A 26,103-nucleotide genomic window follows, 5' to 3' on the forward strand; every position below is an offset into this window, starting at 1 on the left:
TGCTGCTTTTCCAGCAAACAGCATACGATCCTATCGTGAAAACATATCCAGATGTAGACTTTATATCATCTTGATCCGACTGGAAATCGGCATCTGTATACCCTTGGATCTGTAGTGAGCTACCGTCAAATACTAGACAAAACTCTTTTGTTCTTCGAAGGTACTTAAGTATGTTTTTCACAGCAGTCCAATGCTCCTGCCTTGGGTTGGCCTGAAATCTGTTTACTACACTCACTGCCTGAGCAATGTCAGGATGAGTGCACAGCATGGCATACATGATGCTCCCTACGGCAGAGGCATAGGGAACATCTTTCATGTCATCAATCTCCTCAGAAGTTTTGGGAGACATCTTCTTGGAGAGAGTGACTCCGTGCCTGAAAGGAACATTTCCTTTCTTGGAGTTTTCCATGCTGTATCTTTTGACTATTTTGCCAATGTAAGCAGATTGGGATAATCCTATTATCTGCTTCGATCTATCTCTATAGAGTCGAAGACCCTGTATATAGGAGGCTTCTCCAAGATCTTTCATGGAGAATTGCTGTGAAAGCCATATTTTCACCATAGTTAACATTCCTACATCATTCCCAATGAGTAGAATGTCATCTACATACAGAACCAAGAAGGTAACCTTATCTCCACTGTACTTCTTGTTGACACAGGGTTCATTCGGATTCTGCTTGAAGTCAAACGATTTGACAGCAGAGTCAAAATGGATGTTCCAATTTCTAGAAGCTTGCTTAAGTCCATAAATGGATCTATTAAGTTTACATACCATGTTTTCCTAACCTGCAGCAATGAAGCCTTGTGGCTGCTGTATATAGATATTTTCAGTAAGATCTCCATTCAGGAATGCAGTTTTGACATCCATCTGCCAAATCTCATAATCATGGTATGTTGCTACAGCTAGTAGGATCCTAATGGATTTAAACATGGCCACACGCGAAAAGGTTTCCTCATAGTCGATGCCCTCTTTCTGAGTGTACCCTTTCGCCACTAGTGATGAAGTGGGCCGTGAACATGTCCGATGGAACCCGACGCCAGGTTTCTGTACCAGGTCCAAGCTACTCCTTTGAACGTTGTGGAGAAAGCCACACACATACAAGCCTCATCGGCCCCGGCGAGGTGCATTTGGGACTAGAATGTATCCACATGATCATTGGCATCAAAGGACCCATCGTACTTGTCATGTGTTGGGACCTTGAAATCTTTCGGCATGGGGTTGCTAGGAGCTCAGGTGTTAGGGGAGAAGGCCCGTTCAAAAGAGCAGGTGTTGTTCCTGTGACCACCGAGCTCACCTCCTCTCTTTCCTGACCTTGGTCAGCCGGATGGTTGGGGTTTGCTGCTGGATCATTTCTTGCTGATGAATGGCGAGTCTTGCGACATCACCACTACTACTTTTTCGGTGGAGCAACATTTGTACTGCCGGCCTCCATGTTGTTAGGCACTTTGATCTTACTTCGAATAGTAGGGCGAACCGGTTCAGAGATTCTTCTTACCGCCTCTTCCTCGTCATGTGTTTGATGCTGGTTGCTGCGAGGAACCGAGGGGTCTCTCCTGGAGCCCGCACCTCGGACCTCGGATCGGTGCTCCACTTGGGAAATTTGCCAGATGCGCCTCTCGGGCTGGCTGGGTTTGGGTCTATTTCTTGAGCTTTCTCTTTGAGAGGTAGGGGGAGTACGTCGGTCACCTACGACACCCTAGGGCGGGGTGCACCCCGAATTGGGGGCCAGTACTTGCAGAGTTCTCTCCCTGCGAGGTAGGGATTGGTGCTGGTTGTTCACCGGCTGGTTTGGTTGCAGTGGTGGGAACTGCTGCTGATACTATTGATAAAAGTAATATTGTTGGAATTGATGAATCTGCTGCATCTGAATCAATGGACACTCTTGGATGCAAGTAATCGCGCATACTTGGACCATGGAGGGGTTGATGCCTTTATATAGTTGAGTTATTGTGGGTTTCCCGGAACAGTTCCGAGATCTGTGGCCTGAATGGACGAGATCCGTTTCCGCTTTAGTCGAGGAGTAACGTATCAGTCAATGAACTTCATTATCGCCGCCTGATTCAGACGGGGAGAAGATAAGGCTTGCCGTTATGCGGTATAATCCCGCAATATCCGAAGTCTGTTGGGAAGCTACTGGGATTTATTACATGTCACTTTGGTTCCTGGGCCCCGAACTCGATTAGCCACCGAGATGACCTGTTGCCGAGTGACTTTACGCTGAGCTCCACATAGCGCTGGCTAGGCTCCCCTTGCTGAGTTGTCATCCAATGTACCGATCGCGTCCACGTGACTTTTATTTACTAGGTCGTGCCAAATTACTCTGAAGGGATGAGAGATCCATCCTATGGACGCCCAAAATATTGCGGAATAAGGGGCGAATTTCAAAAATTTTATCTCTCCCTTCAACTGGGAATCGTATTCCCTATTTAGAAAATCATATTTTTAAGGATCAATCTTGAACCATAAACTGAACCAGATCTGAACCAAAAGGAGTGGGAGAGGATTATACCTGATACGGAGAAATACTATCTCCCAATGGAGGTGTTCACGCCCAAGGAAGGATCCAAAATCTGCTCCCACTGAAGATGGCGCAGTGCAGGGTGGAGCAGAATCAGCAACGTTCTTCAAAAGAACTTGATCCTTCGTAAGGATCAACTGGACGACTTGAGTACAGCTCCAACCAATCTTTTCACAAAAGATTGAAATCAAGATCCAATCTTGATTGCTCCCAAGAACTGGAGATCGAACTGAAGGAATGGCAAAAGCAGGAAGGTGGCGGCAGGAGAGAATTCGCAGTATGCAGGAAATCTCTCAATCTCTCTTTCTTCAAAGAGAAGAATGCTATGGATGTTGTTGTGTAGTAGGCTGCCGCCCCCTTCCCCTTTTATAATCTCAAAAGGGATCAGCTCCTAATCAGATTAGGAGCTGCTAATCCAAATCATATTTGGGTTAGAAGTCCCTTAGTGATAAGGGATAACCCTTATCTTATCTGCAGATAAGATCAGCTGTCTCCTAATCTAATTAGGAGGTTTCCAGATCTAAATCCCATTTAGATCTTGGACTCTCTGAGTGGATAGGGTCTAAGCCCAATCCTTTCAGCTGACCCTCTTTAGAATTCGCCCCCTTTAAATGACTGATCAAATCAGCCCAGTTCGAAATGGGCTTAAGGCCCATTTAAGGTTATGTACTCAAAAGGCTTCCAAATTGCTGCCCAGTTGGGCTTCCTTGTATGGCGTGGGACCCAAGCATTGATCTACACATCAGCCACATGGGTTCGGCCCAGCCTTTGTTACAAGGCCGGGCCGAATACACTATTAATGACAGTGCACCCCCTGAAACCCATCAAATGGGCTCTATGGGCCCAACACTTACACTAAGTGGTCCCTGGGCCAAGCCACCTTGTAACACCCAGGGACTGTGGGCAGATGCAAGATTAGCCCATCAGGCATTATCCTCAATGGTCTTACACTTAACCTCTCAGCCCATAATGATCATACACTGCCCGACAAGAGAGGACCTCTCCCTCGGCTGCAAGGAACAGTGTTGCACTCTCCACTTACATGGATCCCGAGAATTAAAACCTTCTTGCAAACAATTTAGAAACCATACATATATAGTTTTATATCTTATATAAAATATATTTTGCAAAACAAATCTCAACGGTTGAAATCGGCTGCCGGCAGTCTTGGTTTCCATCAGTGAGAGTGCATCCCTGATCATTACCTTTGTCCGACAAAGGGGCTGATCCTGTCACTATGATCACCCACTCAGATGAATTCTCGGACTGTCCCAACATACCCAGGTTTTGACCCCCGCTAAGGATCTCACTGATTGGTACATCAAAGACAGCCCAATCCGACACCTAGTGTAGCATCATAATCGAGTCTAGGGGTCGGGTGTAATTTTCCAGTTTTGCCCATCAATCTCCAAGGTCCAGGGCAATACTGGAAATTTGGTCCAGTTCAAAGATTCAATTAATCCTACACTGTATGTGCCTAGGGTCTCACCCTGGCAGCTGAGACAAGCCACCCCAACCGACTTGGTGGCACTACAGTGTCAGCCTTGTCCGGATAGGTCTCCCCAGACCGACCCACTGGCTGTGAACATTCTAAACTAACACGAGTCTCATTAAGTGTCCAGTTTAAGGGTATTACACAGAAACATACCAAGGAAACATGAATCAAATATGTATCTTTATTCATTTACAATAAACTCATAAAGTACATCATTCTGATTGAAGCTAAGGGCATACAAAACTGTCTAACATACTCCTCATCACATCCAATCTACTTGCAACCCTAATATTGGCAACAACTTTGTATTATAATGATGATTTTTGGAGGATTGGTGCAATGAATATCCCCTATGAAATTGAATCCACTCATGGAGCCAATCCTTTCATAGTTGAGTTGGTCACTTGGTCACAAGGCATCTCTTGTATTCAAAGTTTTTTAAACCATGAAAGGCAGGCACTCCATTCTAGTGGGCCTTGTGTGCACCCTGCCACTAAACCCACAGCATTCATTGAGAAGAGATTGTTGCTAGAGAGGTTCAAATCATGCGCAATAAGAAGTACAATCACCAAAACTGAAATGATAAACGCTAGTTAATCCATCCATGTAAAACTCACATGGTAAGAAGAAATAACATGTATGAATGGTAGAAAGAAAAAAACAAAAAAAAGTTGCAAAAGGGAATCAGAAAGTTGATCTTTTACAAAAGAAAATATTGTCTAAGGAAACTCTACACCATTACCGTCTGTTCAGTGCAATGTGCTCGGAGGATTACATAGTATTCTGTATGTGTGGGACGAATATAGCTGTCATCTTTGCTGTGCCTACATATTACCATCTGAGCATCAGATGATGCCTTGGGGAAGGTCAGCAATTGCTTTTCTACAAGCCTTAACCGTGATTCATATGGTTGTGATTGAGACAGAGTTGTCGAATCCTTCTTGTTATCATCCACGTCTTTCTCTGAGAAAGGATTCTGATGCCAAACTAAGACAAAGAAGTGCAGATTCACAGCCTTGTCTAGAAAAAACTTCACCAAAGCCAATTCAGGGCTGCTCCCTGTGAAGTTATTAATCTTAATTGTGTGGAGATCAGAGAAGACACACTCAGAAGGCTCTTTTACATCTGGCATTATGGAATCCTCCCATGGTGTAGGATCGTCACCATAATCTGGGAGCTGAGAATTTCATGTCAGAGTTTAGAGATGATGAAATGATCTCTTGTCCCTAGAAAAGCAACAAAAAGCAAGTTCTCTGTACCTGTATGAAAAGCTTCTCCAAGCATGGAAATCTAGTGTTTTTAAAGAACCCATACATGTAACTCAGATATCCATATTGTAGCGTCTCCATCAGAAGCTGCAGCTCCAGAAGATTGGGGAAAGTAATCGGAAATTCATTGGGAATGAGCTCTTCTGAGATAGTTATATCCTAGGAGAGAATAAGTTATCTACAGACACTGAAATCAGAATGGATTGGTATGAATTATATTTATATACTTACCGAAAGAAAAGCGCTGCATATAGTCAGAATTTTGATGTGAGAGACACTCCAAAGAATGGTCATGTAATCATGTTCGGGTTTATTACTAAAACAACTAAGTGAACTAACGAAGGCATCCACTAAGGAACAGAAGTTCTGGAACACATGATATGAATAAACCAGTTCACCACAGTAATGGAAAGATTGGAGATTTGGAGCAGTGATCTCAATACCATTATCCTCACATTTCACGATCCTCAAGCTCTTGAGTTGCGGGGATGGATCCAAAACCTTGATTGGATCGTTGCTGCAGCACTCGTTCAGAAGCAAGCTCTCCAGAAGTGGGCAGTTGGACAACAAACATTGGAATGTGTTCTCCGTGAAACCGACCTGTCTGAGCTGTATGATTTTGAGGGAACCGAAGCCTGTAAGTGCAGAGGAAGGCTCAAGTCACAGGGAAGACTCAGATTCAAGCGAGTTAGGGAGTCACAGGTAAAGAGCAACGTGGGCAATCCAAAAAGTGCTTCTCTTTCTTCGATTTCATCATTATCTTCAGCTTTCCTCGATGCCCCATGGAGGAAGTCTAGATCAAGCTCCTTAACTTTCCTCCATCTTGCAAACTCGATCCATTTATCGACGTCTGTCTGAAAGTTGTTTTGCACGTGGTAGCAAACCCGGAACTTATCAATTGGGTCTCCGTCGTGGAGCTGGAGATATTGGTTAATGGTGTGCACGAACTTCTCCGGCACAATCTGAGCATTGGACAAGGCTCCGAAGTCGAAAGTGGTGGCATGCCTCCAAAAGCACTTCATCAGTTCTCTCCATCTTGTCGATAGGATACTTGTTCCTATTGCGAATTTCAGTGGAAGCTTAGAGAGGATGTAGAGGAGGATTTCATCAGGCAAGGCTGAAATTCTATCTTTGGCTTTTGCTCACGGCCATTTTCGCTCTGTTTGCTTTCATTTTCTGAACACAGACACACTCCTAGAGGAAAGTTGCTTGCTTCAGAAAAGGCTGAAAGTCCCCTTTTCATTTTCAACTTCTTATGTATAATTTTGCAAAAACACACACTCCTAGAGGAAAGTTGTCTGTCTTTGTGTGTGTCTTTCCATACAAGATTAATACGTGAAAGATGTGAGAAGCTTCATTTGGAGTTTCTCGAAATTAGCCCAGGTTTTTCGTGTCTTTTTGGTGTTCCATCTTTGGGCGGCTAAATCTTTCGTATGCCAAATAGAAACAAACCGAAAATCGGCCTTCCTGACTTGTAAACAATAAAAAACTGCAGAGATAGTAACTGACTCTGTAGGTTTCATTTCCAGAGTCAACTCAATTCAACCGGTAAAACTTTAGCAGCTTGGACTTTAAAACCGCTCAGGCCGTTAATTTGAGACTTTGAGTGATTCGTGCACTTCACAAATAATTAAGGTGCTGTTTGGCAAATTTTTCTTGAAAGGTTTGACTGCCAAAAGATATACTAAATTTTTACATAACAATATTATTGGCAGCCGAAATATTATTTAGTTGAAATTACATTTTTAAGATTAAAAAGACTAAAAATTCTAGCTATTTCTAGTTTCTCAAAATAAGCTTAAATCGAACTTATCGTGTCTTTTCGAGATGTGGTCTTTCAACAAAAAGATGTTTGCTCAATCAAACAGAGAAAGACCCAAAAAACGAACTGCTTGACATCTGGTTGGTTGTGGTTACTGATGAATCTCCCAATCCATTGGCTATAAGACAGTTTCACTCTTCCTCGTTCCGTGGATGATCAAACTTGTAGGTTCCTGTATCCTATCTGCTTTTTCATTTGTTTTTTCCTATCTTTCTTTTCTTTTTCCTTCATTCTCTTTCTTTATGGTTGCATCGTGGAAACTGTCAAATTGTAAATTCATTAGTTAGATCAAAATTGTATAAAACACAACTACCCACATCACCCCACCAGTCCATTTAAAAAAGAAAAGTAGATTCATTTATTTATTTTTTTCACTACTTATTATCATGGTTTTTAAAAACAAACCGGTGACTGAACCGGTCAGGGTTTGGTTACTGGTTCGAACGGTCCAACCGTTCGACCCGAACAACCGGTCCATTCTGATGAAAAAAATAAAAAAATTTAAAAAAATTAAAAAATTGAAAAATGATCAAAACGGTTCAAACGGTTAGCCGGCCAATTCAGCGGTTTGCTGACTAAAATCAACGGTTTTGAAAAAAAAGCGGTTTTGAAGGAAAACGGAACTGGTCAAGTAACCGGTTCCCGATTTTTCCAGTCTGGTTTTGAAAACAGTGCTTATTATATAAGCAATTGTATGACTCATAGGTTCGATCAGAAGAAAAAGTAAAGCCATTACAAAGTGAAGGATTTCTTCATTGGAAGAGAGCTAAGATTTCAGAATTTTTAGAATGTGGCTAGAGTCATATATCCAACATTTTTTTTTTACGGGAACCAATGTTTCTTCGACTTCAATTTTACTTTGTATCATTTCATTGTTGATAGTTGATACTACTTGTATGAACTAAAAGAAAGAATGGTAGGATCCATCTAATGGACGCCACAAAGGTTGCGGAATGGGTGGGGAATTTCAAAAATTTTCCTACCATCTCCCAACTGGGAATCATATTCCCTAAATTTAGAATACAATATTCAAGGATCCTACTTGAACCATAATCAAACCAGATCTGTACCAAAAGACAAATGGGAGGAATATACCTGATCCGGAGAAGCAGTATCTCCCAAAGTTGGTGTTCACGCCCAAAGAATGCACCAAGAACCGTTCCTGCTGAACATGACACAGCTGTGGATGGAACAGAACCAGCAGGGTGCGTCCTACACACTGGATCCTTCACAAGAATCCTCTGGAAACACTAAACACTGAATCTTTTTAGTCTTTGTTGCAAGACTAATGTCAAAAACAGATTTCTTGACTTTCTTTTTCAACAAAGATCAAATCTTGGAAGGGTAGATGGCGGCGGCAGGAGGAGAACTCCAAGAGTGAAAAAGGGCTGAACTGCTTCTTCTTCCTTTTCTGGAGTATGAATGATATCCTATCTCAAATCGCAGGAGATATCCTATATCTCTTCAAAAGGTGGTTCGAAATCTGATGATTTCTCTCTCTTAGGGTTTCTCCTCCTTTCTTCTTGATTAAGAAACCTCCTAATGAGGAGTTATCCCAATCCAAATCAGTATTTGGATAGGGGATTATCTTAATCATATCTGCAGATAAAGTCAGCTTACTCCTGATCTTATCAGGAGGTTACCAGATTCAAATCTAATTTGAATTTGGTTTCCAAGAGTGGATAAGGCTAAAGGCCCAATCCTTTTACTAACATTAATCTCAGATTCGCCCCATGGATGGGTGATCATATCAGCCCACCTCGAAATGGGTTTTCGGCCCATTAAGTGTTCAGTGTCTAAATACTTTCCAATCTGCTGCCCAGTTGGGCTTCTTTGTATGGCGTGGGACCCAAGCATTGATCTACACACCAGTCACATGGGTTCGGCCCAGCCTTTAATGCAAGGCCCAACCGAATTCACTAAAAAACTCAATGAACCCCTTGAGTCCATCACATGGACCCTATGGGCCCAACACTTACATTAAGTGGTCCCTGGGCCAAGCCATCTTATAAAAACCCAGGGACTGTGGGCAGGTGCAAGATTAGCCCATCAGGTATTATCCTAAATGGTCTTACACTTAACATCTCAGCCCATAATGATCAAGCACTGCCCGACAAGAGAGGACCTCTCCCTCGGCTGCAAGGAACAGTGCCGCACACTCCTCTCATATGGATCCCGGGAATTAAAACCATTTGCAAACAGTTTGAAACCGTATATATATATATATTTTGCAAAACAAAATTCCAACGATTGAAATCAATTGCCGGCAGTTTGGTTTCCATCAGAGAGAGTGCATTCCCGATCATTACCCTTTGTCCGACAAAGTGGCTGATTCTGTCACTATGATCACCCACTCAGATGAATTCTCAAACTGCCCCAACATACCCAGGTTTTGATCCCCATCTAAGGATCTCACTGATTGGCATATCAAAGACATCCTGATCCGACACTTAGTGAAGTGTCATAATCGAGTCTAGGGCTCAGGTGTAACTTTCCAGTTTTGCCCATCTGTCTCCAAGGTCCAAGGCAATACTGGAAATCTGGTCCGGTTCAAGGATTCAAGTAATCCCATGCTGCATGTGCCTCGGGTCTTACCCTGGTGGCTGAGATAGGCCATCCCAACACTTGGTGGCACACCAGTATCAGCCTTGGCAGGATAAATCTCCCCAAACTTATCCAACGGCTGTGAACATTTAAAACTAGCACGAATCTCTATAAAAGTCCAGTTTTAGGGTTTTGCACAGAATTAAACCAAACAACATGAATCAAACATGCACTTTATTTATTTCCACTAAATAACAAAAGTACATCAAATCGGATTGAAGCTAAGGGCACACAAAACTGTCTAACAGCTCCCGCTTGCACTTAGGTCCAACCTGGTACAAGCCGGAGTCCCATACTTTCCACGTGTTTCTCAAACACCTTCTGTGTCAGTGGCTTAGTCAATGGGTCTGCCACATTATCCGCTGATGCTACCTTCTGAATTAAGACGTCCCCTCTACCAACGATCTCCGTAGTACATGGTACTTTCTCTCGATGTGCTTTGACTTCGAGTGAGCCCGAGGCTCTTTAGCCTGGGCGATCGCTCCATTGTTGTCACACAACAATGGGATGGGTGATGTGCTGGATGGAATCGCTCCCAATTCATGAATGAACTTCTTCATCCACACGGCTTCCTTGGCAGCTTCACTTGCGGCAATGTACTCGGCCTCGGTTGTGGAGTCTACAGTGGACCCCTGTTTGCTGCTTTTCCAGCAAACAGCACACGATCCTATCGTGAAAACATACCCAGATGTAGACTTTCTATCATCTAGATCCGACTGGAAATCGGCATCGGTATACCCTAAAATTTGCAGTGAACTACCATCGAATACCAGACAAAACTCTTTTGTCCTTCGAAGGTATTTGAGTATGTTCTTCACAGCAGTCCAATGCTCCTGCCCTGGGTTTGCCTGGAATCTGCTTACCACACTCACCGCCTGAGCAATGTCCAGGTGAGTGCACAACATGGCATACATGATGCTCCCAACGGCTGAGGCATAGGGAACGTCTCTCATGCTCTCAATCTCCTCAGAAGTCTTGGGAGACATCTTCTTGGAGAGAGTGATTCCGTGCTTGAAAGGAACGTTTCCTTTCTTGGAGTTCTCCATGCTGTATCTTTTGACAATTTTGTCAATATAAGCAGCCTGGGATAATCCAATTATCCGCTTCGATCTATCTCTATAGAGTCGAAGACCCAGTATGTATGAAGCTTCTCCAAGATCTTTCATGGAGAACTGCTATGATAGCCATACCTTGACTGAAGTCAACATTCATACATCATTCCCAATGAGTAGGATATCGTCCACGTACAACACCAAAAAGGTGATCTTATCCCCACTGGATTTCCTGTAAACACAGGGCTTATCCGGATTCTGCTCAAAGTCAAACGTTTTGACTGCAGAATAAAAACGGATGTTCCAACTCCTAGAAGCCTGCTTAAGTCTATATATGGATCTATTGAGTTTACATACCATGTGTTCCTGACCAGCAGCAATGAAGCCTTGCGGCTGCTACATGTAGATATCTTCACTAAGATCTCCATTCAGGAACGCGGTTTTGACATCCATTTGCCAAATCTCGTAGTCATGGTACGCTACTACAGCTAGCAGGATCCTAATGGATTTAAGCATGGCCACGGGCGAAAAGGTTTCCTCATAGTCGATGCCTTCTTTCTGAGTATACCCTTTCGCCACCAAACGAGCTTTATAGGTCTCAATCCTACCATCGGGGCCCTTCTTCCTCTTGTAGATCCATTTGCAACCAATTGCTTTTACCCCGGAGGGCGGATCCACTAGAGTCCAGACTCCATTGGTCTCCATTGAGTCCATTTTAGCTCTCATGGCCTCCACCCACTTCTGGGAGTCTATGTCTAACATAGCTTCCGCGTAAGTCACGGGATCCTCTTCACTAGTCAAGGCTTCCACCAGGTAACTATCCTGGTCATAACCATATCGGACTAGTGGTCTGGATACCCGGGTGGACCTTCTAGGTTGGTCATTACCTGGAACATGTGGGACATCTCCCACTGCTCCTGAGCTCTCCTCATCAAGAACTATTTCCTGACGATGGGTGTTCAGGATGTAATCGGATTCTAAGAATTGGGCGTTTCAACTGCAGAACACTTTATGCTTACTTGGGTCATAGAATAGATAACCCACCGAATCCTTTGGGTAGCCTATAAATAGGCAACGACTGGTTTTAGATTCCAACTTGTCCACACTTGTTCTTTTAACGTGTGCAAGACAACCCCAAATCTTCAAGTGTCTTACACTTGGCTTCCTTCCGGTCCAAAGTTCATATAGAGTTTTCGGAACTGATTTGGTTGGAACTCGATTCAGCATGTAGATAGCAGTCTCTAATGCATATCCCCAAAAGGATGTGGGCAATTGTGAGCGTACGAGAAGCGACCGGACCATGTCCAACAAGGTCCTATTCCTCCTCTTTGAAACACCGTTGAGTTGAGGTGTAGCAGGAGGAGCTAGTTGTGACACTATCCCATTGTCCCTTAAGTAGTCCCTGAATTCGTCAGAGAGATACTCGCCACCTCGATCTAATCGAAGGGCCTTAATTTCTCTCCCTAACTGTTTCTTGACTTCCTGTCTGAACTCTTTGAACTTTTCAAAGGATTCAGACTTATGTCTCATTAGGTACACGTAACCATATCGTGAAAAATCATCTGTAAAGGTGATGAAATATACGTGTTGGTTGCGTGTCCTAACACTCAGGGGACCACATACATCAGTATGTATTAGGTCAAGAGTGCCTTCAGATCTTTCAGGCTTACCGTCAAATGGCCGCTTAGACATCTTACCTTGAAGGCAAGGTTCACAAGTGGGAAGATTTTCTACGGTTAGAAAATCCAAAGGACCATCCTTTACCAGCCTTGTGATTCGGTCAACACCGATATGGCCAAGTCGGTAATGCTAGAGGCATGTGGGACTTACTGTATCACAATTCCTTTTCTTGGGATTTTCGACCGACGTAGTTTCGGTTAAGTTAGTTTCTAGAGAAGGATGTAGAACATAAAGACCATTCTCTAGTTCCTCGCATGCGATGAATTTGTTATTCCGTTTAACAGTAATCATATTACTAAAATAAACAGTATATCCATCAGCACACAGTTTAGAAACAGAAATTAAATTTCTTCTCAAGTTCTGTACATAAAGACAATCTTTAAGTACAAGTATTCCTTCTTTAAAAACTAATTCTACGGTTCCTATTGCCGCAGCTGCAACACTTGCAGTTGTTCCCAAGAAATGTGTCACTTCATCTTCACTCAACCTTCTGCTAACTTTGAACCCCTGCAGTGAGTTACACGCATGAGTTAAAGCCCCGGAGTCAACACACCAGGACACAGAAGTAACTAACATATTAGTTTCTATGACACAAGTTTCGATGTTACCTTTCTTAGATTCCAGGTAGGCAGGACAATTCTTCTTCCAGTGGCCGGTCTGCTTGCAGAAGTGACAGACATCAGATGCCTTGTTCTTCTTCTGCTTCTTAGGTTTGGCAGTTTTCTTCTGGGGCTTCTTTGCCTTTCTCTTTTTCTTGCCCGATTTGTTAGCTTCGGCAAGCATAACCACAGGCTCATCCTTCTTGAGTAGATCCTCGGCTCTCTGCAACATATTGCTGAGTTCCTGGACGCTGACATTCAGCTTATTCATATTATAGTTCATTGTGAACGCATTGAAGGAAGAGGGCAAAGATTTGAGGATGGCATCCACTTGCGTGCCAAGATCTAGCCCAGATCCAAGAGCTTCAAGTTCGTTAATGTATCCCATCATCCGAAGACAATGGTCATGAACTTTCTGCCCTTTGGTCATCTACGCGGTCATGAACAATTTCAGGACCTTCTGTCGAGTAGAACGGTTCTGCTCTTCATACATTGTTCTTAGATTGTCCAATATGTCCATGGCTAGTTTGATCTGATCGAATTGCCTCTGTATTGAGTTGTCTAATGAGGCAATGACAAAGCAGCAGGCTAGGGAGTTCTTATCCTCCCAATCTTGGCAGTCCCTCCTACAGGCCTCAGAAGCCCTATCACCCGGACGTTCCGGGGCAGGATTTTTCACCACATTGTCTAACTTTTCGGAAGTTAGGACCAGCATAAGATTTCTGTACCAGTCGGCATAGTTTGGGCCCTTAAGCTTGTTATCGTCTAGAAGCTTTGCAAATTGACCGTTTGCCATTTTCTGATAAAACAGCAAAATCATTAGTCCACAACCTTAGTTTGATTCATGTTACCTACATAGATATGGCTTTTAATCTATGTTCCATTCTCATTTGTTCATCTCTGAGATTTCCCTCCTTTCTCAGTGACGGAGACGATGAAATGTCTCTGGAAATGTGGGAAATCACATGGGGTGCGTGAAGCCAACTGTTTCAACTGCATAACCCCACCACCTTTCTGTGATGGATCATATCCACTCATCAAATGAGTTTCCCTTTGGCCTCTGTCAGATAAGGTTCAGAGCCGTTTTCAGGTAAACCTTTTTGTCCAGTGAGTGCACACCCATCATATTCAGGTTACGCCAAGGTACCGTGAGAGAGTTCCCATTTTCTGGTGAAGCCCCTCCCACATCGGTCTATGACGCCCCTATCATCTTATGAAACACTCTAATAGATCCAATAGCAAATGGATAGCCCAATTTTATGGTGCGTTTCCTCATTACTGAAGGACCCATCATTGTGCTAATGACGGAAGGCCTTTAGAGAGTCCATCATATGGATCTCCCTATCATATGCATTCATATTTGCTGGAGGGAACATAATTACGCCCTAGTTTTAGTTTAGGTCAAACCAGAGTGGCTCCCACTGACTTTCATAAAGTCAGATTTCTGTGGGGCCTTAATCGGCTAGGGGTTCCGTACGCATCCTTTTTCAGGGTTGTGGGGCCCACCAAGCAAAGAGGGGTCATCCAATGACCTTGAGGGACACCATGGCAATGATGTGCATTCAGCCATGGTGTGCACAAGAGCCACTAAAGAGTCTTCATGGGCCAAGTACTTATGGCCCATGGTCGCAACACATCAAACATCCAAACATCACATGTAAAGGAGGAATTCATCCAATCAATTAACTGCTGTAAAGCCCATCAAATAGCCCATTTAAAATCTAAGTCATTAACAATTAATGTCTACTAGGTATATGGGCTGAATCGCAGTTAGCAGTTCGGCCCATACAGCTTTTCTCACAATAGTGGGCTTTTGCAGTTTTAACTATTTAAAACTGGGCTTTACAGGTGGGCCGAATTAATCCCTGTAATTGAACATCAGATTTGGAACAGCAAGTGTGAGAAATATGGACTGAAAAACAGTCCCTTTCGAACCCCAGATTCGGTCCAAACAGTTTTGGTCCAATCTAGTCCGAAAAGGTCCAAAACTGATTTTCAATTCAAGAATTAATTCATGAAAGATCTGAAATTAATAATTTTGATTTCAAACAATCACAAATCAATCTATGGACTGTTTGCACCACCTGCAAAACAAAGGTTAATTTCCAATGTTGCAGTTTCACAAACTGCAAATCGCAGGAAGCGATTTCTCCATCTGCAAATCCTCTTGCCGCCGCCATCTTCTTTCTTCTTCTTTAATCAAGAAAATAAATAATAGAAATCCTATTTCTATTAATTAATTACATTCTTGATCAAATCCTATACATTCAGTCTAGAAAAAATAAAAAAAAAATTATTTACAGACCGAATTGAATGAAATAAATAAATAAAAGGAAAAAGGGTGCGCACACTATCTGCGCCAAATCTGCACTACGATCTCCAGGTTCGAACAGTCCATTAAATAAAAAAAAATAAAGAAAAATTCTAAATAAATTTTGGATTTAACAAAAATTAATTTCAGATCAATCGCCCTTAACAAGAAACAGTTTCTTGAAATAAAGAAAAGAATCTGTGCAAATCTTGAAAGAACAACTTCTATCCATCTGCGTAGGGTCAGATCTGATTTTCTTTTGGTTCAAGATTCGAACCTGGCGCTTTGATACCACTGAAAGAATGGTAGGATCCATCTAATGGATGCCACAAAGGTTGCGGAATGGGTGGGCGAATTTCAAAAATTTTCCTACCTTCTCCCAACTGGGAATCATATTCCCTAAATTTAGAATACAATATTCAAGGATCCTACTTGAACCATAATCAAACCAGATCTGTACCAAAAGACAAATGGGAGGAATATACCTGATCCGGAGAAGCAGTATCTCCCAAAGTTGGTGTTCATGCCCAAAGAATGCACCAAGAACCGTTCCTGCTGAACATGACACAGCTGTGAATGGAACAGAACCAGTAGGGTGCGTCCTACACACTGGATCCTTCACAAGAATCCTCTGGAAACACTAAACACTGAATCTTTTTAGTCTTTGTTGCAAGACTAATGTCAAGAACAGATTTCTTGACTTTCTTTTTCTGCAAAGATCAAATCTTGGAAGGGTAGATGGCGGCGGCAGGAGGAGAACTCCAAGAGTGAAAAAGGGCTGAACTGCTTCTTCTTCCTTTTCTGGAGTATGAATGATATCCTATCTCAAATCGCAGGAGATATCCTATATCTCTTCAAAAGGTGGTTCGAAATCTGATGATTCTCTCTTAGGGTTTCTCCTCCTTTTTTCTTGATTAAGAAACCTCCTAATGAGGAGTTATCCTAATCCAAATCAGTATTTGGATAGGGGATTATCTTAATCCTATCTGCAGATAAAGTCAGCTTACTCCTGATCTTATCAAGAGGTTACCAGATTCAAATCTAATTTGAATTTGGTCTCCAAGAGTGGATAAGGCTAAAGGCTCAATCCTTTTACTAACATTAATCTCAGATTCGCCCCATGGATGGGTGATCATATCAGCCCACCTTGAAATGGGTTTTTGGCCCATTAAGTGTTCAGTGTCTAAATACTTTCCAATCTGCTGCCCAGTTGGGCTTCTTTGTATGGTGTGGGACCCAAGCATTGATCTACACACCAGCCACATGGGTTCGGCCCAGCCTTTAATGCATGGCCCAGCCGAATTCACTGAAAAACTCAATGAACCCCTTGAGTTCATCACATGGACCCTATGGGCCCAACACTTACATTAAGTGGTCCCTGGGCCAAGCCATCTTATAAAAACTCAGGGACTGTGGGCAGGTGCAAGATTAGCCCATCAGGTATTATCCTAAATGGTCTTACACTTAACCTCTCAGCCCTTAATGATCAAGCACTGCCCGACAAGAGAGGACCTCTCCCTCGGCTGCAAGGAATAGTGCCGCACTCTCCTCTCATATGGATCCCGGGAATTAAAACCATTTGCAAACAGTTTGAAACCGTATATATATATATATATATATATATATATATATATATATATATATATATATATATATATATATATATATATATAAATATATTAATTTTGCAAAACAAAATTCCAACGATTGAAATCAACTGCCGGCAGTTTGGTTTCCATCAGAGAGAGTGCATTCCCGATCATTACCCTTTGTCCGACAAAGTGGCTGATTCTGTCACAATGATCACCCACTCAGATGAATTCTCAAACTGCCCCAACATACCCAGGTTTTGATCCCCATCTAAGGATCTCACTGATTGGCATATCAAAGACAGCCTGATCCGACACCTAGTGAAGTGTCATAATCGAGTCTAGGGGTCAAGTGTAACTTTCTAGTTTTGCCCATCTATCTCCAAGGTCCAGGGCAACACTAGAAATCTGGTCCGGTTCAAGGATTCAAGTAATCCCATACTACATGTGCCTCGGGTCTTACCCTGGTGGCTGAGATAGGCCATCCCAACACTTGGTGGCACACCAGTATCAGCCTTGGTAGGATAAATCTCCCCAGACTTATCCAACGGCTGTGAACATTTAAAACTAGCACGAATCTCTATAAAAGTCCAGTTTTAGGGTTTTGCACAGAATTAAACCAAACAACATGAATCAAACATGCACTTTATTTATTACCACTAAATAACAAAAGTACATCAAATCGGATTGAAGCTAAGGGCATACAAAATTGTCTAACACTAGATCAAGCTCCTTTACTTTTCTCCATGTTGCAAATTCAATTCATTTCCCGGCGTCGGTCTGAAAGTTGTTTTGTAGGGGGTAAGAAACTTGAAACTTGTCAATTGGGTCTCCGTTGTGGAGCTGGAGATATTGGTTAATGGTGTAGACGAATTTCTCCGGCCCAATCTGAGCATTGGCCATTTCTCCGAAGTCGAAGGTGGTGGCGTGCCTCCAAAAGCATTTCATTAGTTCTCTCCATCTTGTCGATAGGATTCTTGTTCTTGTTGCGGATTTCAGTGGAAGTTTAGAGAGGATGTAGAGGATGTTTTCATCGGGCAAGGCTGAAATTCTATCATGGGTTTTGCTCATGGCCATTTCCACTCTGTTTGTTTTTTATTTTCTGAACCCACAAACACATTCCTAGAGGAAGGTTGCTTTAAGAAAGCCCTCATCATTTTCACCTTCTTATAATTGCCAAGTAGTTCTTCATCTTTCACAGGAAGTTTTTTGGAAAGCATTGGCTTGCTTCCTACTCTTCTCTGCTCCTGGAAAGGTAGGGATCTTTCTCAGTCAAGTGGTCCAATCCGGTACACCAAAATAAATGCAGAGACATTTTGACCATTTGTTTGAGTCGAAATTATGGAGAAGATTTCAACGTTTGGTTCAGTCGGTCTTCCTCAAGTATTCATCTATTGGTTTGCTCTTCCATTAATGGATGGGTTACTAGAAAGTTCATTTTGATCATTCAACTGATCAAGTCCTAAATGAGCCAAATACAATGATGTATTCTCATGAAAAAGGGAAAAATAATACTGTGTTACTAAGTTCCTTTGGTATTATATTGTATTCTATCATAGATAAGAAACTTGGTAGATATCTCATGTTGGATTGATATTTTTAAGGACTTATTAGTGGGGAACAGTGTGATGTACGGGATTTATCTAAAGAAACATAAATAAACTAGATTAATTCGATCCAAGTTGATTGGCTTTCTAGTATTTCTGGTTGATTTTTGATGGAGGGTGATTTGATCCGACCCCTTGAGACGGTGACACGTGGACATGACTCAGCACAAGTAACAACTCAGCACCACAGCTTGATCGCGACTAAATAATGAGCCCGCAGGACGGCTCGCTACGTCACAGCTCGCCATAGGGTGAGCTCGCTATAGCGCGAGCTCGAGGACCCCCGATGTACTGAAAGGGAATACTCCAAGATAAGTCTATCCCAGCTCGCGAGCTAAGATAACCAGCTCGCGAGCTAAGATAACCAGCTCGCTCCAACACTTAGGCAGAAAAACTGCCCTAAGGGCAACCTCAAGAGGAATCACCTCGAAGTACCCCTGGGAGCTCGCTACAAGGTAGCTCGCTACAAGGCAGCTCGCTACGGGATAGCTCGCTACAAGGCAACTCGTTGCTAAGCGATGCGATATTTTCAGGAAGCTTCTATCTGACAAGACTGTACCCATCAGACTGCACCACGTCTCCTGACTGACGGCACAGTCCCTGCCAACCCGACAGACTGCACCCACGTCTCTCGACAGATGGTGGCGTGTCTGTCCTCCTAGGTCGTGTCACTCATCCGATTGGATAGTACTCTGCAATGGTTACCTGCATAGCCCTGGCAGATAAGGGCTGCGACAGAGGTCCAGTGGCGGTTATGCCCGATTTGACAAGAACACTCATATTTAAGAGCCCCATGGTCGAAGGGGAAAAGGTATCTTGAACATCTTGAACATCTTGAATATATCTGAACTCTCTCTCGAGCTAATCTGGAACATTTAGTGATTTAGCGCGACCTGCACTCTTAGCCTTCTTTTCACTCTTTATTACTTTCCTCAGCGTTCTAACTTAAGCATCAGAGTATTTCCACCGGGCAAGTCCCCTGGAAATCCTTCACCGTCTTCTTCTCAGGTACCGTTTGTTGCCAGCCAGGAGCCAGTCAGTTGCCAGCTAGGAGTGACCAGATTGCGCGGCATCATTTGGTGTCGTCTGTGGGAAACGCTTCAAAAAAGCCTTCCTCTAAGTTTCTACAATTTCCTTTTGAGAACTCAGCATTCATGGCCTCCTCCAGCAATGCCAAATGTGGTGCCAACCAAAATGCTTATGGGAAGCAACCCCAGCTCCCCACTGTCTGTATCGGACAGTTCACCATTCCCCTCTCTATGGACGGTGTTCCCAACTTGAACGTGCCTTTCACAGTGGCACCCGTGAACGCTCCACTCCCTTCCACAGTTGGAGCGACCTTTGTTGAACCTTTGGTTGTGCCCCCAATGACCAACCAAAACCAGTTGAAAGACCTAGTGCAGTGCATGCGAGCCATGCAAGCTCAAATGCAACAGTTCCAGTAGTTCCAACTCTACTAGCAACAAGTATTGCATCAGGTCTCTCAGTACTAGTACCAGCAGCAGTTCCCTTCCTTGCCTCAGGCCTAGCAGCCGCTTCCCCCTTGGCACCCGGCCACAAAGCAAACCAAGCTGATGTGTGGCTCATTGTGACACTAGCAAGTGCACTAGCCGCTCAAGTAATAGAGTAGTGACTAGAGTATCGTTCCCACGATGACTTATGTAGCAACTACTAGTAATAAATCAGTCTACTGTTATCTGATCAGCCGAAATGTAAAACTGATGAAAATCTGAAACTCTAACTACAAAGTTATTTCTAACACATTGGACCAAACACCTTGTATGCAAGTGAGGAGACAAGCTAAAGATGCATAGAAAAATAAATTCAGCAACTAATTTTCTAGGCAATTCGAGTAGAGTAGGATTCAGCCTTGGTTTGGTGAAATCCCAAAGCAATGAACAGCCTCTCTCGAGCGCATGTTCAATCTATGCATGAGTGATGGTCCTTATATCTCTATCAAGGATCTAATCACCATGCATGCATTCAGATCTAGCAATTCTAGGGTTTCATTTCAGCTGGATGATCATTAACTCAGCTGAATGAACACCAACCAAATTGTGCAAGTTATCTCTAACCTTGCACTCAATTCGGCTCTTGATTAGCAGATCTGAATTCTTAGAGTCTTTCTCAAGCACTCTAGGAATTCCAAGAAAGAGGAACAATTCGGCCAGACTGAATTAAAGCTACCTGAATTCTTTCTCAAGTAATTCAGGTATTACAAGTTCATGATCTGAAATCACAGATCTGATTTTATAGAATAGCAGTTCGGATCTCACTATTTCATGATTTGAATTTATAGATCTGAGATTGTAAATTCATGATCTGAAATTTCAGATCTGAGATTTCAGAATAGCAGTTCGGCCAACAATCCACAATTGATATTCCAAACAAGAAACTTCAAGAATGAATCTACTTTACTCGAATGAACTTAGAAAACAAATTATAGAATTGAATTTGCAGAATACATGCTTTGATTACAGCAAGAAAGGAAAATTCGATGAAGAAATTACATAAATCTTAGTTGAATTCGATTACCAATTTGTGCAGAAATCAAGTGAGGATGAAACCTTGATCTCCAATGGCTTTCTCCCCCTTCGAATTCAGCTTCTTCTTCTCTTGAGGTTGCTTGTTCCTCCTCTCTTCTCCTCTCTTGCGCCTATCTCTCTCTCTTTTTCTCTCTTAGAACAAGAGCTCAAGGAGAGTTTGAAATCAGATGTTGGACCCATTTTTCCTCCTCTAGAGGCCTCCTTATATAGGCTTTCAAGGAAGCTCTTGCCTCTTCTTGAAGTCTCTAGAATTGGGTGTATTACACCCCTCATGAACCTTCTAGAGTGCTCCCTCCTTCTCTTCAAGAAACTTCTAGGAGTTGCCGCCCCTAGCTCCCTTTGGGCTGCTATTTGGGCTGCAACTTAGCTTGCTTTTGAGCACATGTAGGCTGCACTCTAGGCTGTTCTTTGGGCTGAAAATGGGCTGGGCCGAAATTTCCTTCTTGCTAGGCTTCTTCCCTTGGGTTTTCCAAAGAGTTAGCTTGCACTACTTGGGCCGAATGAAACTCCCTTGCTCTCAAGGCTGGGCTGGGCTGAACTTGATAAATTTTGGGATTTCTTTTCTTGCTTTTGCCTTCTTTTTCTCGAGTTGGCTGCCCCTGAAATCTTTATTGCAATTAAGCTAAAAATAGGGCAAAATTTAATTAAACCGACATAAAATTTCATGCAGAGACCTCATAAAATATAGATAAATTGTAGGTTCATCACAAGCCCTCCCGTCGAAGTGAGTGACCTTGCTGGGGAGAAGCCTCTCAGGCCCAGGAACCTTCCAAGAGCCAAGCCTCATCCCATGGCAGAAAGGAGAGGCCAGCCACCCCCGCCTCTCAGCTTGTGGGCAGGTCGGGGGCCTCCCAGCCGGTCAAGCCCGCATCGCCCCAGCACTCTCAGTTTGAGCTCCCGCTCGCAGAAAACCCGTTTGAGGTCCTAGCCGCATATTACAAGCAGGGCCCTTTGGTTCAGAGCTACCATCAGCAGTCCGAGCCCATCGAGCTCGGTAACACTGAAGCAAGCAGCACCAATGCCGAGCCGACGAAGCAGTAGCGGAGACGCCGACGAGCTTGCCGAACTGCTACTCGCGTCTTGCCCAAGCTTAGAGGTAAGGAGGAGGTAAGCTCAGATGAAGTAAAAGCTACTCCTCTCCTTTCAGTTCCTTCCCCGCTGTCGCCAGAACTTCTTGTTGTCCCCATGCCAAGGGACTTCAAGCTCCCTCCCCTGGATAAGTATGATGGATTCTTCGATCCGAATGATCATGTGGACACCTTTCAGTCCCAGATGCACCTGGCAAGAGCCAGTGAATCCTGTATGTGCATGGCCTTCTCCACCACCTTCAAAGGGGTAGCCTACACATGGTACCGAAATCTCGCGCCCGGATCAGTAAGAAGCTAGGCGCAGTTCATGCAAGTCTTCACCTCCCACTTTGTCACCAGCAAGAGGTGCCCAAGAACTCAAGAAAGTCTCCTCGGCATAGTGCAAGAGTTTCCCAAGAACTCAAGAAAGCGGTTCAATGACGCTTGTTTACAAATACCCGATCTGGACCCCACAGTTCGTCTCACCGCAGCCAATCGAGGTATTACCCATAAAGAATTCAAGTGGCACGTGGTTGTCAATCAGCCTAAGACCGTGACCGAGTTCCTCAAGCTCGTGGACCGGTTTATAGGGACGGAGGAAGAGATCAACCAAAAGGGCGAACAGGCCTTCGAGAAAAGAAAGAGAGAACTAGAGCCCCCAACTCATGGCGACAGCAAGAAGAAAAATGACCAAGCTCGGGGGGCAAAGCCAAATCAACCTTTCTGAGCTCCAACAGCAAAAAGGGACTACACGCCCCTCAACGTGAAGCGGGCTGAGATCCTCATGGTGATCAAGCACGCCCCGTTTGTAAAGTGGCCACCTTGGCTGAAGATCGACCCTAATGTAAGGAATAAAAATTTGTATTGTAGTTTTCATAGAGACCACGGTCACAACACCGAGAATTGTAAAAACCTCCGCGACGAGATAGAGAAGCTTATCCGTCGCGGGTATTTGAGAAATTTTGAACAAAATAACAGTAGTAATAGAGCAGGTCAGCAGGGGGAGCAGAGTAGATATGCTCCTGAGTCCAGCAGGTAGGCAGAACAATCGCAGAAGCAGCCCCCCGAAGAGAGACCAGTTCGGGGGACCATCCACGTGATAGCCGGAGGATCGATTATGGTGGGCTGCACCTCAGCTGCACCTCAGACATCAGCTTGCGAGGCTGCCAGGGAGGAACAGAACCCCCCGAAGCGGCCAAGAATGGAAGACCTGATCTTCTTCACAGAAGATGACACGTGTAGGGTCCACTACCCCATGATGACGCGCTTGTCATAAAGGTGAAGATCAACGACTTTGAAGTCAGGCGCGCCCTCATCGACTTAGGCAACTCAGCAGACATCCTCTTCAAAGCAGCCTTCAACCAACTTTACCTCCAAGAGAGCGACCTGAAGCCCGTGAACACTCCCCTGGTAGGCTTCAGTGGAGAGGAAGTCCGGACCCTAGGAAGGATTACAGTACTTGTGGAAGTCGGCACTTGGCCTAGCATAGTGAGGCTCAACCACGATTTCTTAGTGGTCGCAACCCCCTCCCTGTATAATACCTGTTAGACAGTTTTGTATGCCCTTAGCTTCAATCAGAATGATGTACTTTATGAGTTTATTGTAAATGAATAAAGGTGCATATTTGATTCATGTTCCCTTGGTATGTTTCTGTGTAATACCCTTAAACTGGACACTTAATGAGACTCGTGTTAGTTTAGAATGTTCACAGCCAGTGGGTCGGTCTGGGGAGACCTATCCTGACAAGGCTGACACTGTGGTGCCACCAAGTCGGTTGGGGTGGCCTGTCTCAGCTGCCAGGGTGAGACCCTAGGCACATACAGTGTAGGATTAATTGAATCTTTGAACTGGACCAGATTTCCAGTATTGCCCTGGACCTTGGAGATTGATGGGCAAAAACTGGAAAATTACACCCGACCCCTTGACTCGATTATGATACTACACTAGGTGTCGGATTGGGCTATCTTTGATGTACCAATCAGTGAGATCCTTAGCGGGGGTCAAAACCTGGGTATGTTGGGACAGTCCGAGAATTCATCTGAGTGGGTGATCATAGTGATAGGACCAGCCCCTTTGTCGGACAAAGGTAATGATCGGGGATGCACTCTCACTGATGGAAACCAAGACTGCCGGCAGCCAATTTCAACCGTTGAGATTTGTTTTGCAAAATATATTTTATATAAGATATAAAAGTATATATGTTATGGTTTCTAAAATGTTTGCAAGAAGGCTTTAATTCCCGGGATCCATATGAGTGGAGAATGCAACACTGTTCCATGTAGCCGAGGGAGAGGTCCTCTCTTGTCGGGCAGTGTATGATCATTATGGGCTGAGAGGTTAAGTGTAAGACCATTGAGGATAATACCTGATGGGCTAATCTTGCATCTGCCCACAGTCCCTGGGTGTTACAAGGTGGCTTGGCCCAGGGACCTCTTAGGGTAAGTGTTGGGCCCGTAGAGCCCATTTGATGGGTTTCAGGGGGTGCACTGTCTTTAACAGTGTATTCGGCCAGGCCTTGTAACAATGGCTGGGCAGAACCCATGTGGCTGATGTGTAGATCAATGCTTGGGTCCCACGCCATACAAGGAAGCCCAACTGGGCAGCAGTTAAGAGGGTTAAATGAGCACATAAGCTTAATGGGCCTAAAGCCCAATTCGAACTGGGCTGTTTATTTAATTAATAAAGGGGCGAATTCTAAAGTGGATCAGCTAATAGGATTGGGCTTAGACCCTATCCACTTAGAGAGTCTAAGATCTGAATAAGATTTAGATCTGGAAACCTCCTAATTAGCTTAGGAGATGACTGATCTGATCTCCAGATAAGATAAGGATTATCCCTTATCACTTAAAGGGACTTCTAACCCAAATGTGATTTGGATTAGCAACTCCTAATCTGATTAGGAGCTGATCCCTTTAAGATTATAAAAGAAGAAGGGGGCGGCAGCCTTTAGAGACAGATTATCAGGTTTTCTTTAGTGCTGAAAAGAAGAGAGAATTCTGCTCCCTACAAATACTCTCTTGCCGCCTCCCTGTTCTTGCTGCCCTATTTGCCAGTTCGATCTCCAGTTGTGGGAGAAGTCAAGATTGGATCTTGACATTAGTTCTTTGAGAAAGGATTGAAAGGAAGCTGTGCTCACGTACCATCTTGCTGATTCTTGTGAATGACAGAGTTCTTGGAGAAGAACATTGTTGATTCTGCTCCACCTGCACTACGCCATCTTCAGTGGGAGCAGTCTTTGGATCCTTCCTTGGGCGTGAACACCTTCGTTGGGAGATTCTACTTATCCGTATCAGGTATAATTCTCTCCTACTCCTTTTGGTTCAGATCTGGTTCAGTTTAAGGTCCAAGAATGATCCTTGAAAATATGATTTTCTAAATAGGGAATATGATTCCCAGTTGAAGGGAGAGAAAATTTTTGAAATTCGCCCCTTACTCCGCAATCTTTGGGTGTCCATGGGATGGATCTCTCATCCCTTCAATGCCATAGTAGGTCGGCTGATCACCCATGCCTTACGAGTTGTGGTCTCCACTTACTACTTGGCCATGAAGTTCCCCATGGACTTCGGAATCGGGATAGCGCGAGGTGACCAGCTTGAGTCTCGCAAATGCTACGTTGTCGCCCTCAAAGGGAAAGCCAAGGTGGCCGACGACCTCGAGCTGGAGCGACCTACAGAGTAGAGCGAGGAGCGAGCTGTGCCCACAGAAGAGACTGTCTCCATCCCGGCATCAATGGAGGACCCAACCCATACACTTCAGATCGACGCTTCCATTGAGGAGCCTCTGCGATCTAAACTGGTACACTTCTTACTTGAAAACTTAGATGTTTTTGCATGGTCTGCGGCAGAAATGCCCGGCATAGACCCTAGCATTATAACTCATAAGCTTAATACTGATCCTGTAGTTAGGCCTGTTAGACAGAAGAAACGCAACCTAGCCCCAGAGCG

General features: G+C 43.8%; 1 protein-coding gene across 1 annotated transcript; it reads right to left on the reverse strand.

Moving 5' to 3' along the window:
* Positions 1-4,321: 4,321 nt before the first annotated feature.
* Positions 4,322-5,472, reverse strand: LOC148803872 (uncharacterized). Its single transcript, XM_088896792.1, has 2 exons — positions 5,274-5,472; positions 4,322-5,191 (listed from the first exon to the last, which is right to left on the reverse strand). Exons 1-2 carry the CDS (start codon positions 5,361-5,363, stop codon positions 4,745-4,747), a joined length of 537 nt encoding a protein of 178 aa, XP_088752918.1. The 5' UTR covers positions 5,364-5,472; the 3' UTR covers positions 4,322-4,744.
* Between the last annotated feature and the right edge of the window lie 20,631 nt (positions 5,473-26,103).

The sequence above is a fragment of the Nelumbo nucifera genome, chromosome 1 (genome assembly GCF_055504915.1).
Source record: "Nelumbo nucifera cultivar China Antique chromosome 1, China Antique-T2T, whole genome shotgun sequence".
Lineage (NCBI taxonomy): Eukaryota > Viridiplantae > Streptophyta > Magnoliopsida > Proteales > Nelumbonaceae > Nelumbo > Nelumbo nucifera.